Source organism: Pygocentrus nattereri, chromosome 12 (genome assembly GCF_015220715.1).
Source record: "Pygocentrus nattereri isolate fPygNat1 chromosome 12, fPygNat1.pri, whole genome shotgun sequence".
NCBI classification, from domain to species: Eukaryota; Metazoa; Chordata; class Actinopteri; order Characiformes; family Serrasalmidae; genus Pygocentrus; species Pygocentrus nattereri.
Window position 1 is genome coordinate 22789047 of NC_051222.1, and position 16147 is coordinate 22805193.

General features: G+C 41.7%; 1 protein-coding gene and 1 long non-coding RNA gene across 3 annotated transcripts in view; both read right to left on the reverse strand.

The window, feature by feature from the left end:
- The window catches only part of LOC108428185, a 58650-nt gene that overhangs the window by 19332 nt on the left and 23171 nt on the right, over window positions 1-16147 (reverse strand). The window lies entirely within an intron of this gene.
- Window positions 14309-16147, reverse strand: part of sox1b (SRY-box transcription factor 1b) — a 2287-nt gene continuing 448 nt past the window's right edge. Inside the window, exons 1-2 of the mRNA XM_017698984.2 lie at window positions 15614-16147; window positions 14309-15538 (exon numbers count right to left, since the gene is read on the reverse strand). The exon at window positions 15614-16147 is cut by the window's right edge and continues 448 nt beyond it. Of these exons, the coding sequence (XP_017554473.1) occupies window positions 15099-15538; window positions 15614-16147 (974 nt within the window). The 3' untranslated portion in view covers window positions 14309-15098. The remainder of the gene's footprint in view (window positions 15539-15613) is intronic.

Consider the following 16147-nt stretch of genomic DNA (forward strand, 5'->3'; position numbering starts at 1 on the left):
TGCTGTTATTAAAAAAAATTAATTACATGCTGTTTTAGTCTTCCTTCATACATCATTTGAAAACATCAATTACTCTTCATATTGTGTGAACATTTCATGAGAAATCTTCCAAAATGACTTGAAATGAAATGTCATAACATTACAGTGAAGATACTGCTGCAACAGCAGGCACAGTATGTACACATAGAGGTGACCACAAATCTGCTTACTTTCTGTAGGCCAACTGTTTCCTGACACAATTCATAACCTAATGCTTAGTATTTATTTATTTATTTTTTGCATGGATGGAAAATATTTAATCAATTGTCCTTTGTTACTATACTTTTGATTATTATACTTTTGAGAACTTTTCTCAAGTATTATTGAAAATGAATACTTCTACTCTTACACAATTACATTTCACTCAGTTTCAGTTAGATCTTCAAGGTACTCAGTAAAACTCTCGAAGGCCGAGGTGTTTTCTTTTTTGTTTCAATCAGACAAGTTCCCATGCATTTCGTTTCTTTTTAAGTATCCAGTCATTTTCATATAAACATCAATTTTGTCAAATTTATCATTAGTGATGCTATATCAAGATCAAATGACACTGTGCATAACCGTGTTAATTCAGTGCAAGGACTGGTTCTGACCATTAATCACCACTTCATGTATTGCTGCAGGACATAAGAAGGAATTTGGGATTATGCTGTTCAACGCAAAGTTGTGCAAAGTTGATTTTACAATGTAAAAGTAGAAGTTTAGAAACATTTAAGACTGTTGAAAAGGGTGAAGTCTAAGTAAATCTACTAGTTTGTATTATACAAAGTGTGATCAGCCTTAAAGCATTAAAACGTTAAAGTTAATTTAATTGGAAGAAGATCAATCTACTGTATTTCTTAAATACAAATGGTGTAATAAGCTGTGAAAATGGTGCATTCTGTTAGATACAACTCATGTGTCTTGTCAAAGAGCTTAAATGTCACATTTTACAGTAATTAGCTTTTATTTGCAAAACAAACTGGCAACATTACCTTCGATTTGTGCATACTTGTGCATTACTGAGCAGTCTGTCTGAATACTGTAGCACTGGGGTCATTCTTAATCTCACTGTCTAAAACTGTTTTAAATTTACAGCATTTATTTTAGAGTAAAATTCCAGTTTGATATTTCTCAAGATAATACTGTAAATGATTGGCACCTAGAACAGAGCAGTGGTTTACAATAACATACCAATGACTGTAAACCAATACTGTAAATTATTTTGCTGGCAGCAGAGTTCCAGTAGAGTACTCTAAATTTACAGTAAACATTTGTAAATATAATACACAGAAAAATACTGTAAAATACTTACCATGAATGTACAAGTCTACTGCCAGAAAATAATTCAATTTTATTGTAGTTTTTTTTTGCAGTGTATAATCCCTTTCACGTGAGTGGACACTTATTCTTAGGAAGGTTGTTGTAATGTCTGGGAACTCTGTGGCCAGTGATGTAAATTAAAATTGCAGCAGCAAACCTCTGTATTATGTGTTATTGTAGCATTATTCTGTGAATAGAAATTACAGTAGTGTTTCAGTAAAATTATAGCAAATGGCTAGGAGCTCTGCAGCCAGTTATTCATTGTAAAATGCACAGTTCTGACTGTTCATTTTATCTGTCTACTTTCTACATTTAGATAGAAGTGTATGCAAAGCACCTTAGTTGTTTTATATGTTTAGTTAATTTAGTTAATAAAGTAAAACACATTTTCCAGAGGGAGCAAACAAAAATGACACTTTTCATCAAATGTGAGCATTTTCTGTTTATTTGGTGTATAATTGATCATAAAACAAAGAAGAAAATATCAAATGTGCCACAACTTTTGGATAATTTATGTTTTATTTTCCCCAACTTGTTAAATTCAGCAAATAAAAAGTAATTGTGCACAAAAATGTGCAAAAGTGTCTGTTTAGGGTCATTTTCACAACGTGTAATTTGACCAGAGATGTCCAAACTTTTGCATACATTATAAAACTATCTGAGTACACTATAAAACTGTTTGTTGTTTTAACTTTAAAAGGCATATGTTAGTATAAAGAACCTATATTTCTTTGCATATGGGACATATTATAAACAAAAAATTTTGAATATATTGTTTTTATGTTACACTAATGTGTTAGTCTAACAAAATTGGCCGAATTGTCCTATATGTTCTTGGAATACTGAATATATGTAGTTGAAAAATCTAATTGCTATTTAATTCAAGTTAGTTTTAAATTATTCATAGTTGTCCTGAAATGTTGAGTTAATCATCATTAACCAAACAGCTGTCTGTCTTACATTGTCCTTCACCCCAGCAGGGTATGCGTTTGATCCCCAGTGATGCCACAGCCATCCATAACTGGTTACGCAAGAGAAGAAAACTGGTAGAGTTGTTTGATGTCCTAGGGTAGTAGGAAAATAAACAAATTTTATGTTTACCTAACTCTAGTGTTTTCAAAATGAATCACTTTAAAAAACTATAAAAAGTTACTTTTTGATTTTATGCTAAGCTGAGTTTTCAATTTTGTTTACAGTGTATAATAAAATGTAGATACTTTCACTCCATTCTTCCACTTTTCATTTAGTGACACAGTATATTAGTTACATAGGTTGACATAAATTCACTTCTTATCACTTTTTTTTATCTCCTGTTTTTGCCACAAAATATACAGTCCATTATTGACTCACAACCTCAATTTTACCCACCAGAGACAGAAAGTGCACGGAATTAGATCAAAGTTAAGTGGGTCTGGCTCTAATCTGAAGCCATACGTGTGCAGAGTCAGATTATGGAGCTATAATGGGAAAGTCCCAAATACCTTTAGACTGTTTCTTTTCCTTCGCCTTGTTTTAATCCTGGATCTGTGCTTTCCCTAAACCAGTTTAGCATTTCTTCAGTGTGGACGGTGTAATAATCAGTGTAAAAGTGGATCAGAGTGGTGGGAGTGTGTGAGTATGTGTGCGTGTTTGTGTGTGTGGATCGTGAGCCAGGGTATCACTAACATGCATGGTTCTCTGGTTAAGCAAATCCCTGTCTAGGATTTGCATACTGCTAAATACGTATGAGCACACAAACGTGAGAGAGGATTTTGAGACACACACACACACACACACACACACATAAATACACACTTAGAGGGAGCTCCGTGAAGACTATATGACTGCAGTCTTTGTCACTGAGCCATAGCGTGAGACCTTGCCATACCTAATTCAACATGTGCATCTCATGCCATAAGCTTGTGTTTACCCGCATGCATGTATTGAAGCAGCGGTGCGAATTTAGCAAATTTACCTCGTGCTGTTTTCACTTTCATGGCAGACTTCTCCTTCAATGTCTACAAATTAGTTTTTTTTTTTTCCAAGTGTCTCAACTTCTGCATCTGTTGTTTTTTACAGGAATTTTAGCATGTTCATTCTGTTTCAAAAAGTTCAGTAACTGACTGGTTCACTTTGGTAGCCAGCAAATTTGCAATCCAACTCACTAATCCAATAATAATTCAACTGTTTTTGTGATTCCATGTATATATACATACATATATATAATATCACTAGAACAGCCTTCCTGCATCTCCACAATATCGCTAAATTAAGAAATGCATTATCTGTACAGGACGCAGAAAAGTTAGTTCATGCATTCATTATTTCAAGGCTAGATTATTATAATGCCCTGCTGTCTGGATGTCCCAGCCAAAGCCTCAACAAGCTTCAGCTGGTCCACAATGCTGCAGCCAGAGTCTCACAAGAACCAGAAAGTTCGACCATATTAGCCCAGTTTTATCAGTCCTGCACTGGTTACCAGTTAAATTTTGCATTGATTATAAAATCCTATTACTGACCTATAAAGCTCTAAACAGACTCGCCCCTCAGTACCTGAGTGAACTTCTCTCCTACTATGAACCATCACGCCTACTTAGATCACAAGGCGCTGGCTTACTACTGGTACCTAGAATTAATAAAGTTACATCAGGGGGGAGAGCTTTTTCATACAAAGCCCCCCAGCTCAGGAATAATCTTCCTGTTAATGTTCTGGACTCAGACACAGCCTCGGTCTTTAAGTCTAGGCTAAAAACCTACTTGTACAGTTGAGCCTTTGGTGATTAGTCTTCCCTGTCAGGTCTAGACCTGCTGGAGTCTCTGCTGCTCTGTTATACTGTAATCTGTGGTCAGCCACTCTTTACAGAACTGACTCTGTGTTTTTCTTTCCTTTCTCTGCTGAGCTGATCCTGTGCATCTGATGCTGTTGCCTCTTCTGCCTTGATTGGTGCTGCTGCTCACCAGCCTTCTGGACTGGCTTGACAACCACTGAGCTTCTTGCTTTACATCGCTGTGCAGTCCTCACCCTCAGATCTTCTCTTTTCCCACTTTACTATAATACTTCATACTAATAACGTTTGCTATCCGGTGTCGACCGTAGGAGGATGGGTTCCCCTTCTGAGTCTTGGTTCCTCTCAAGGTTTCTTCCTCTTTTAGGGAGTTTTTCCTTGCCACCGTCACCGCTGGCTTGCTCATGGGGGCTCAGACCCGGATTTTCTTTTCTTTTCTCTTCTCTCTGTAATACTGATTGTTCTGTAAAGCTGCTTTGTGACAACACCTGTTGTAAAATGCACTATATAAATAAATTTTGCTTGCTTGCTATATTTATTGAATGAATCAATCTGAGTTTCATTCAAACATGTATATCCATTTTATATCATTAGATATAAAAAGTTTTTAAAAAGAATAAAAGTTGGCATATGAAGGATAACTCATTTAAATTTCTCTAATAAAGGTGCTGTCAATGATGATATAGCATTGATATTTCTTATATGTGTAAAACCTACAATAATCTATATTCTAAAAAATTCTTTGAGGTGCTTCATTCAACTCTGAAAATGTTACTGAAAAGGGACTTCCACTTCCAAAATGTGTGCATAATTCATACATTAAGATCAAAAGTCATTCAGAGTGGTTTGATGAGAAATGGTTAAATCTAGAGAAACTAATCAACTTTTTTTTTTTTTACAGTGGTGGTGATAGGAACCAGGGATCATGGTATCTACAAACTACATCTAGCCATTTTATTTACTATGCAAAATAGTACATTTTATCCATGGTGATAATGATAAAATAGTGGTGAATCAGAAAACTAAGTTTAAATTGGTTATTTAGTCTTACAGCACTTTGCATGTACATCTCTGCCATGATTGGATTTTAAAATATTTGCATTAGCCCAAAACCTTCTCTTAAAAACAATTGTAAAACAGGCCGTGCTTTTTTTATTTTTAAGGCAAGCTAGTCTGATTCTGATTCAGGAAGCTTTGTACACAAGTGCTCCCAAATAGCTTGCATTCTTTCTTAACATTTTTTTTGTGTGCAGTATCCTTTTAAGCCAGGGTCAGGAGATTAATATGTACTAATTAACTGCTCCACCAGGCAACCCTCTTCTGCCTGCTTGCCTATGCGCTCTCCCACTGCTGCCCACATGGAAACCATCACCGCATTACACAGTCGGTTTAATAATGGAGGCCAATTTGCAACCTTTCTGGCAACTGTAGCCAACAGGCGGATTAGAGGTGGAGTTTGACCACATGCATATGGCAAATTAGAGAGAGTGAGAGAGAGAGAGAGAGAGAGATGCAGTCCAGAAACATGCTGAATGTCCAGTGATTCAGTTTTTAGCTCCAATCACGGTCCAAGTTTAAACACGATTTGTCTGTAAGATCATTCATATACAATTCAAATCCCACAGAGGACTGAAAATTGCATCTTCCATCCAAAACACAAGTAGCTTAAACTGCACCTACACAGCTTACACATCTACTTCGTTAGGTTACATCAGCCATAAATAATGCCTGGCGGTCCTGGCTCCAAAACAAATCAAATGTTTTCTTGCAAAAATGCTAAATTATGTAATCTCCATTAACATTGACAGTGCTCTTGGATTTCAGCACTTGGACAGCTCCTCACACCAACCTGGGCAGAATACCAAACAATTTAACAGCTGGGCTTCATTTCTGGAGCAAAAACTTTCTATAAGCTTGCTCCCTTTTCATGAACTATTTATTACTTTTTTCTTGGACTGCAGGAGAGCAGCCTGGGAGAAGGTTAAAACTGACCTACTGAATTTACTTGTTGCAAATGTGTACAGGAGGCTGAGGAGGGGTGTGACATTGTCTCAGTCTCTGTTGCTCGGTGGCTGTTTGTGCCATGCCTTTTAAACTTTGACATACCACACCTGTATTATAACAGCAGCAGCATGCAAAGGTCAGAGCCCACACCTCATTAATTAGTTAATGTTTAGCCACAACACTCATTAAGCTACTCCTTTTCTGGAGATGTTTCTCAGGAGGTTATAAAAACACCAAAACCATCTCACCATCAGATAAACAGCACTCAAATCACTCGTCTTTGAGAGAGAGGAGAAAATCGAGCTCTGCACCTCATTTCAGATCTGAAAGAATCCACAGGTGTTTCTATCCATCCTTCCACTGTGAGAAGATGGAAGAGGTGCAGAACAGAACAATAGGCTGACTGCCCCAGAGTCCAGACCTCGACATCACTGAATGTGTGCAGCCATTGCAAGCAAAAGCAACCAGCTTCTAAAACTGAACTTTGGAGTTGTGAAAAAAGATCCCTGCAGGTTTCTTGGAGAAATTGAAAAGAAGGGAAAACGTAATAATGGCAAAGAGTGGATACACCCAGTCTTCAAACTCAGAAGAGGGCATGCTCTTTTTTTGACTGGTGAGACACAAACTTTACTCTTTCAGCTGACTCCCTTTAGGCCGCAACTGCTGTAACATACTTTATTCATGTGGGAACTCTGTACACATTTCTATCACCTACGATCAACTCGACACTTCTTTCAGAACAGCGTCTACCGGCTTGAATAAGAAATAGCTGCTGGTGGGCGGCCCACTGGACCCAGGGGCTTCACTTGGCGAATGTGAAATGAAGTGTCCCGGGGAAGTACGGCGGCGCAGCTGCGCAGGAGGGCTGAGAAAAGCCCTGCAAAACAATCGCGGTCACTGTTTCTCCCCCACCGACCGCTCGCTTTCCAAGCGCCATTTGCATAGTCCGTTCTGGCTGATTGACTACAGTTCTTCAAGGGAGACTCGCCTTTTTGTCCGCCGGTCAGCGTGAGCCTGCAGCCTGACAGCCCTCAGGTGACAGATCCGCCTTTATAGGCGCGCGAACATGCATGCAACTTAGAGGAAAAGAGCGAAATGCCACCGCTGCCATAAATCCCACAAAGAGAGAGAGAGCGGCCGAGCCACTCCCATAGACCTTAATGATCCGGGGCGCTTGAAGAGTGACAGCGAACCATTTGACCTGCGATTCAGCTACACGAGCGTTTAGAGGAGCCCTGGCGCAGCTGAGGAACAGTATTATTGTGAACAGTACAAGAGAACAGACGATGCGTCGTTTGTCAAATATTAACGAACACTGATTGATATGGAGGACGAACACACTACTAAAGGCTGTCAAACTCGCTGTGATGGATCGGCTGTTTAAGCAGTAAACTGATATATAGGCGTCTGAAATCTGTATCCTACTAGAACCTCTGAGCGGAATCCTAAATGTTACATCACCTACTATTCAGAAGTGTATCTTTTACATGAACCGTAGTTGTCCATTTAGCACATTGACTATTAAAACAACGATTGCAGTGATGGGAATGATGGTGAGCAGCATGATTTTAATAGTAGTGATGATGATGGTGGTAATGATATGATGATGTGGTGAAGATGATGGTGATGATGATAGTAGTACTGGTAGAAGTGATGATAGTGATGATGATATGGTGATGGAAGTATTGGTGATGATGTGGTGATGACTGTAATGTTGGTAGAAGTGATTGTGATTATGTGATGATTGTAGTGTTGGTAGCAGAGAGGACGATGATGATGTGGTGATTGTACTGTTGTCAATAGTGATGATCTTGATGGGATGATTGTAGTGTAAGTGGTAATTATAATGGTGTTGTTGTGATGAAGGTTGTAGTGTTGTTAGTAGTAGTGATGGTGGTGGAAATGATGATGGTAGTAGTGATGACAGTGACAATGATGTGATCATGGTATCACTGGTAGTAGTGATGATGATGGTGGTGATGGCAGTATTGGTAGTAGTGATGATGGTGAGGATGATGTGATCATGGTAGCACTGGTAGTAGTGATGATGATGGTGGTGATGGTAGCACTGATAGTAGTGATGATGATGATGGTGGTGATGGTATTATTGGTAGTAGTGATGATGGTGAGGATGATGTATTTGATGGTAGCACTGGTAGTAGTGATGATGATGGTGGTGATGATGGTAGTGTTAGTGATAGTGATGATATTGGTGATCAGGACAGGAGAGGCGCTGATGGTGGTGGCAGTAGTGGTGGAGGTGAGGTTGTAGCGGCGTTGATAGTCTTAATCAGTCTTTAATTGTTTCTTTTTTTTTTAAACTAAACTTTTGTAAAACAAATCATACAACAATATCCTGGCTTCAACCTCTGTGGGCTCCTCGGACTTTCCCGCTACTGTTCGCAGTGACGAGCTCCCAGAGCAGCAGCCCGCTTGCTCTCGCGCACCTGCGTCGCATCTCGTTGTCTTCAGGAATTCGCTGATGTCTGTAATCAGCTTTGTAAGGCCACTGAGTGCAGCATGGATGAGTGAGAGAGTTTCCCACTGCTGAATGCCTGTCAGCGCGAGGCGCAGCTCCAACCCACCAGCGGTGCCAAATTCCAGCGGAGGGTGAGGGAGAGAAAGAGAGAGAGAGAGAGAGAGGAGAGAGAGAGAGAGAGAGAGAGAGAGGGAGAGAGAGGGGAAGAGAGAGATAGAGACAGAGAGAGAGAGAGAGAGAGACAGACAGACAGAAAGAGAGAGAGAGATAGAGACAGAGAGAGAGACAGAAAGAGAGAGAGAGAGAGAGATAGAGACAGAGAGAGAGACAGAAAGAGAGAGAGGGAGAGAGAGACAGAAAGAGAGAGAGAGAGAGAGAGAGAGAGAGAGAGAGAGAGAGAGAGAGAGAAAGAAACAAATGACTAAGTCGACACTATATTCCCAAACATTGTTGCTGCCAGCGTGCTGTTCCCCGATGGTGTTCATTTGGAATGAACATGTACACTGTGCTTGAGTTTGATAAAGAAACTGAGCACTAAACGGGCGGTGGCAGTGGGGGATCGTGGCGGAGGTTGGGGTGGGGGTGGGGGTTGAGGAGGAGGAAAAGTTGGTGGACATGTCACACTGATGAAGATGCTTTAGTTAATGTGAGCTCGAATGTGTGCAACAAAGTTTTGCGCGCTTTCTATCTGTCCGTCTCTCATTTGACCTGAGAAGATTTTAGTGGATCATGATCATCATCATCATCATCAATCATCATCATCGCGTTCAGAAACGGTGCATTAAAATATAGTAAATCAATGAAGCCCAGGCCGAGTACACCCCCCCCCCCCTCTCTCCCTCCCTCTCTCTCCCTCTCTCTGAGAGTGTGGATTAGGCAAGAGGCTGCAAAGATTGTGCAACATGTCAGCGTGTAATTGGCCGATAAGGCGGGGAGCGGAGAGGAGCGGAGGGGAGCTGAGGGGGAGCTGGGGGGAGCGGAGGGGAGCGCGTTGGCCCCGCTGCCGCTTCTGCTCGCCGCTAATCTCGCGCAGCACAGTCGCCCCTTTCCAATCTGTCTCCGTAATCTTCCGTGGCAGAACGGCAACCAATGGCGGCTTGGGCTGGGTTTTTAAACGCACTTATTTATTTATTTATTTCGGAGAGCGGAGGAAATATGCAGGGGAATGATAAAGCCGATGCTAATTAGGGACATTTAGGACGACGAGTGCAAGAGATCTGGGGTTTACAAACGGGGGGAACGACTAAAAAACAGGCCGATGATGCTGTTTTAGTGCGGCTTTTTATGCGTTTAAAAATAATACAGACGTGCAGTCCTAGCAGTTTTTCTGGGTTCTTAGCTCGCCTCTAATTCACTTCACTGTAAACAGTAAACTTTACTACACTGTTAAGGTTCTGTGCTGGTACATTCTTCTTTCATCAAGATACAAACAATTTAAATGTCCCCTCAAAGGTACAACAGTGGCTTCAAGGTCCAGTTGTGTACCTTAAAGAAGTTTTTCCAGGTGAAAAGTACATATTTGTCCCTGTTCATATCCTAACGTTTTAAAACAGAACAGCAAAATAAGAAGCCTGGAGACGAGACGGGGTGTGGAGCCAGGACAACTTGGAAAATGTCATTTCAATGGATTTTAGTACAATTATATTCTCTGACTAAAGGTACTGGGCACCACCCCAGTGAGGGGTTTTGCCCCAGTGACAGTTTAGTACCTTTATTTCTTTATTTCTGAGTGTGTACATCGTTGTAAACACCTTTACTTATTTTACAGCTAATTCAATTTTCAAATGAAACATTTTAGATTACAAATAAAATAAAATAAAATTATATGTATGTGTGTGTTTTTTATGAAAACTAACAAATGTAATATTACCCACTGAGAAAGAAAGTGTAGGTTATCTTTAAGGTGCACGCCACGTAATCGAGGACACGCTTGTACTGAAATTTGCCCAGACTGCTTTTCTCTGCTTTCAGAAGGTTCTTAACGCTTTCACAACTTTTTACAGAAGTCTTCTACTATGGTGTCGCGCTATCATGCTCAAATAGCACTAAGCTGGGGTCACTGTACCCCTCTTGCCTCTGTGGTGGAACCCTCAAGGATACATCCTCAGCGACTTTAGTCTGGGAACATGATCGTGCCATAATCCATTACAACCATATTTTAAGTTGTTTTGACTCCAGCCTTATTTTAATTTTCTGTTCAAAACATCACATTATACTAAAGTATAAAGGCTCATTTTCCATGAAAAAAGTGTTTAAAGTACACAGTTGGACCTTAAACCACTGCTAGCTTTGCCGGTACATTTACAGGCTTTGTATCAATGTAAAACGTAGCTGCACAGACAGCTTTTCTATCAGAGGACAGAAGCCCCTCTGACACTCTTATTTTAGAGCAGTTGGCTAGTCTGAGCGGTCAGGAGTTTTCGATGCTCTTCTCTCACTTTCCCCTCTGTAGGAGAGAAAATGAGTGGAGTTTGCCAGAAAAGGCGCGGGCTGGACCTCCACCAGGGCTCATTGTGTCTTTACGCGCTTTGACACATCGCAACGATGCAGTGAGGGGTGAATATATATATATATATATATATATATATATATATATATATATATAATGTTTTTGCTCAAAAACGTATTTTTTCAGAGTATAAGAGAGTTAAAAAGACACCCAAACTACACTACACAGGCTCGCGGGATGCGCTGTCACGCGCACCCAAATGACCCCACACTGACCAGATTTGAGATTTAACCTAAAAACCTGACTGCCTTGATGCTTTGACCTGTAACAAATAGTGAATGAACAGAGCAATGAGTCGTACACTCTGCTACCATTTTCAAAGTCTGAGTTACTCACCAAGTGCTCGACAAATAACACAGACTGTGGATTCATGTTTTCTTGGCCATTAGATTATGCAACGCTTAAGTCTCGTTCACTGTCCGCCAGCTGGTGTCTTCTACTGAATTCTTTATGAGGGGAATTACAGTCATTTTTAAATGGGAAATCAAATAGAAGAATGTCTTTATCGTGATTATAAGATCTGATGGTTCACAGCACTTTACAGGAGAAGCCAAGAACACTGCTTTCAGTGTAAGTAAATGTAAAGAGGTTTTATTCTATTCTATTCTATTTCTATTGGTCCATTCATCATGACATTTTCACACAATATGAAGGAGAGCTGGTGTGTTGAAATGAAGAGCAAAAGTCGACAAAAATGGAAATATGTGGTTTTCTTTGGTCAATGACGATATTCCACAGGAATTAGTTGTATTGACTTTACACAGCCTGTCTTGACTCCAGCCTTTTCAATTTGACTGCTCTGGTGTAAAACATTAGGCTGTGAATATGGTATAAATATGTACCTTTTTCAATGTGCACAGCTGGACCTTAAAACCACTGTTGCAGCTTTGAGGGTAGATTTGCATGGTTTGTATCTTGATCAATGAAAAATGTACCTGAAAGTTTTTTCTCTGACAGTGTAGGTATCAGTCTTCTTGAGGGACCAAAGAATCGTAATTACCCATTTATAAGATTTACCATCAAAATGCTGCTAATTTGCTTAAATGATATCAGATTTCTAGATTTATAGCCACTTCTTCCCTTTTCATTTTTACCATAAAGGAGCCAGGGTTTGCTGGAGCGATGCCACAAGAGCCACTTTTGGTTCCTTAAACAACTTTTCAGTGGACGTTTCTAGAATAGTGAACTATTCTGTAGATGAAAAGACTGTAAATAACCATTTTGCAATTTAACGTTTTTTTTCTAGCACATTCAAGCCAGGAAGCTCAGAGGAAGCTTCTTTTTCAGACTGTAAAGAGAGGCTTGCACAGCTAGTCCCTCATTCTGTTCAGCGCTGGGTGATCAGCTGGCCCGTTCGCTGTCACTGCCGCTGAAAGTACAGTTTCAGAGAGATTCCAGAGTGCGTGAAAAGCAGGAATTCGGGAACAAAAAACAAGCCCCCCCCCTCCAACCATCCTGCCAAGAGCTCGTGGAGGAGCGCTACTTGTTGCAGGAAATCTCAAGGTCTTCATTGCAAAAGACTCGGCTGACCCCGGGGTTAGCTCTCAGGGCCTTCTAATCCCCCCTCAACCCCCAACTCCTCCCAACACAACCCTCCGCTCGCCCCCCCATTCAGCCTAATCCGTCTCCCACCCTGCGGACCCTTCCCTGACGGCCCGCTGGGGAGTCACTGACAAATTCAAGTTGTCATTTTCTTTCTTGAATCCGAGGCAATAAACTAACAGGCGCAGACAAATATCGAGTATTATCCCGAACAGGGCGAACAGGAGGAGGAGGAGGAGGAGGAGGAGAAGCGCGCGCTCCGCGGAAATAAACGCTACAATATTTAATTCCATTAAGAGCTGTTGCACTGTATTATTGTAAGGTAAATAAAGTGCTGAATAGCGCCCTGTTGTTCCCAGACGGATTTAGCTGAAGTGGAGGGGATTTAACACGTTCACTGAGGAAAAGATTCAGGAGGCGGGGGGGCGGTCGGGGTTGAGGGGTGGTGGGCTTATTCATCGGACAATGAATAATGTGCTTTTCTTTGTATTTGTTGCTCTTCGGTTTTCATTGGATACTCTTTTATTTAGAGGGGTCCTACTCTTTGACCGACCCCTGTCCCTGGCCAAAACAAGCAAACAGCGACAACACCAGCTCCACGTTTCAGAAACGCTTCTCTGATGGATGGTTTATAGATATGAATAGCATCCCGTCATAACTCGTATCTGAATAGCAAGAGGAGAACATGAACAGCACTGTAAACAAAAGGGGGTGGACGCTTAAAGTTAGACAGCAATGCAAACTGGACACTTTTAGAAATTAGAGTATTCAAAATATTATAAAAGTAACAGTAAGTTATCGAGATTATAGATTCAGGGCATTTAAGTTATTCTTTGTAGAGCTGAACTTATATTTGTATTACTTCAAATAACATGAATGTCCTGCAGTTTGGTCTGAGAATGACCTCGTTTTTTTGTGGTTGATATCATTTGTTGTCCTTATTGGTTTGCTTTTCTATCTATTTCATAACCCAACTTTCTAGATTATCTAGCAACAAATACTGGCCTTAGTGTGTCAGAGCACCTTAAACTGAGCGCATCATCAGAAAAGAACAACAATCAGAACAACAAGGAAACGTGAGCTGTTAACGTTCAGCACAGATGTCCAGTTTAGACGACTTTACACGGTGTTAGACCAGTTTGAATAGAGAAAACAGCGTGAAGACCAGAGGAGACACTGCAGAGGAAGCCAAGAGGTCAGCAGTTTGCAGCAGAGAGGCTGATATTTTTCAGTTGAACTCGAAATAACTTGCTTTTCATAAAGTCTGAAAAGTCTGGAAAAATTAACATACAAAATATTTTAGATTGTAGAAAAAACTGAAGACAAAATTAGCAAACTTAGAAAATTAGAATATTACTTCTACTACAAATAATACTACTACTACTACTACTACTACTAATATTATTATTATTAATAATAATAATAATAATAATAATAATAATAAACGATTTTAAATATGCGCAAATATTTCTGTCAGTACAGCGTCATATGTTATTTGACTTTAGTAACTTTTTCTGCTGAAAAAAAGAGCAAATCACAGCAAGATTTAAGGAGTGATTTATATTTTCACCCGGACTTGTTCTTTCCTGTAACGAACTTAACGTTTCTCTGTTTTCCGGCGCGTTTTTCCTTTTTTTTGTCTCGATTTTTAAGGTTATAACCTGAAGCTGGAGCGACTCTCCTGCAGTGTGTTTACAGCACCCTCATTATTTAGACTGTTTACAGCTCAGTCTCAGCGAGGAAAAACGAAAAAAAACGAAACAAAGACGAAATTAAGACGTTTATCCAGAATAAGATCAACAGCTGTGAAATTTATTCGTTTCATACCAACGCAAAAAAAAGTTCTCCTTCGTTTCTTGCAAAAAAAATGAGTTAAGGAAACTATTTACAGTTTTTAGGCCTATCATTTTCTCTATAATATATGCACAATTTACAAGAAAAAATACAACGACCAAAAAATATAATAATAATAATAATAATAATAATAATAATAATAATAATAATGATGATGATGATGATGATGAATGGATCAGACACACAGGCTTAGTCACGTGTTTACAAACCGAAGAACTGTGGGCTGCGGACAACTAATAAACACTGTAGGCATTTCCACTGTGAAGCTCAGCCTCCTGGTTAAAATAGAAAAAAATCTCAAAGAATCTAAAACGGCCCCAATCATGTGAGTGGTGGGAGGCTGGCGTGTACAGGCAGTGTTCTTTAGTCTTGGAGAAATGGGGACCCACTGAACTCATCAGCTTTAAATAATAATAATAATAATAATAATAATAATAATAATCACCTTTCAATTTACAACAAAAACATTCTGTACAAAAAAGGTAGTTAAGATCTAAGAAGAGGTCGATATTTGGTTACTTCTTTCTGATGCGTGGTTCAGTTTTTCTGCTTTTCTCTTTTTTTCTTCATTCATTCATTCACTCTTTTTAAACCCTTCGTTCTGTTTTTAAATGTGTGTTAAAGGAACGGTTCCGTTGATGCCGGCCGCGGCGCTCTGGTAGTGCTGCGGCAGCGCGTGCAGTCTGCTCTGGACCGTCTGCTCGGCCGCTTCCGCGCCTCCAGCCGCCGCCGCCGCCGGTAAGTACATGCTGATCATGTCCCGTAGGTCTCCGGGGCAGGGCGCGCGCGAGTGCGCGGCGAGCGGCGGGCTGGCGCTGGGCTCGGCCTTGACCAGCGAGGCGGTGCTCTGGTGGTGATGGTGGTGGTGCTGCGCGTACGCGAGGCCGCCGTACGGCGAGGCCGCCGAGGCGCTGACGTAGCCCGGAGAGTTCGAGATGGGGCTGTACTGCAGCGCGCTCATGTCGTAGCGGTGCACGGGCTGCGCGCTGTGGTGCGGATGGTGGTGTGGGTGGTGGTGCGGGTGCATGTGGTGCGGGTGCGCGCTTCCTCCTCCGCCTCCTCCTCCTGCTGCTGCTCCCACTCCTCCTCCGCCTCCTCCACCGCCGCCACCTCCTAATCCACCTCCTCCTGCTCCCCCCGCTCCCGCGTGCTGCCCTCCGTAGGCCAGCTGCGCCTCCTGCATCATCGCCGCCGCCGCCGCGTACGCGCCATTCGTCCAGCCGTTCACGTGCGCGTAGCCCGCCGCGGCGCCCACGCTCGCGCTGCCGCCGCCGCCCACACCGAGGCCACCTGGGCTCTCCAGCCCCCTCTGGCTCATCCCCGGCGCCCCGAGCAGGCCGCCGGCCAGCGAGTACTTGTCCTTCTTCAGCAGCGTCTTGGTCTTCCGGCGGGGCCGGTACTTGTAGTCCGGGTGCTCCTTCATGTGCATGGCGCGCAGCCGCTTGGCCTCGTCGATGAAGGGCCGCTTCTCGGCCTCGGACATCACCTTCCACTCGGCGCCCAGGCGCTTGCTGATCTCCGAGTTGTGCATCTTGGGGTTCTCCTGGGCCATCTTGCGCCGCTGCCCGCGCGACCACACCATGAAGGCGTTCATGGGCCGCTTCACGCGCTCCTGCCCCGCGGCTTTGCCCCCCCCTCCTCCTCCACCACCTCCTC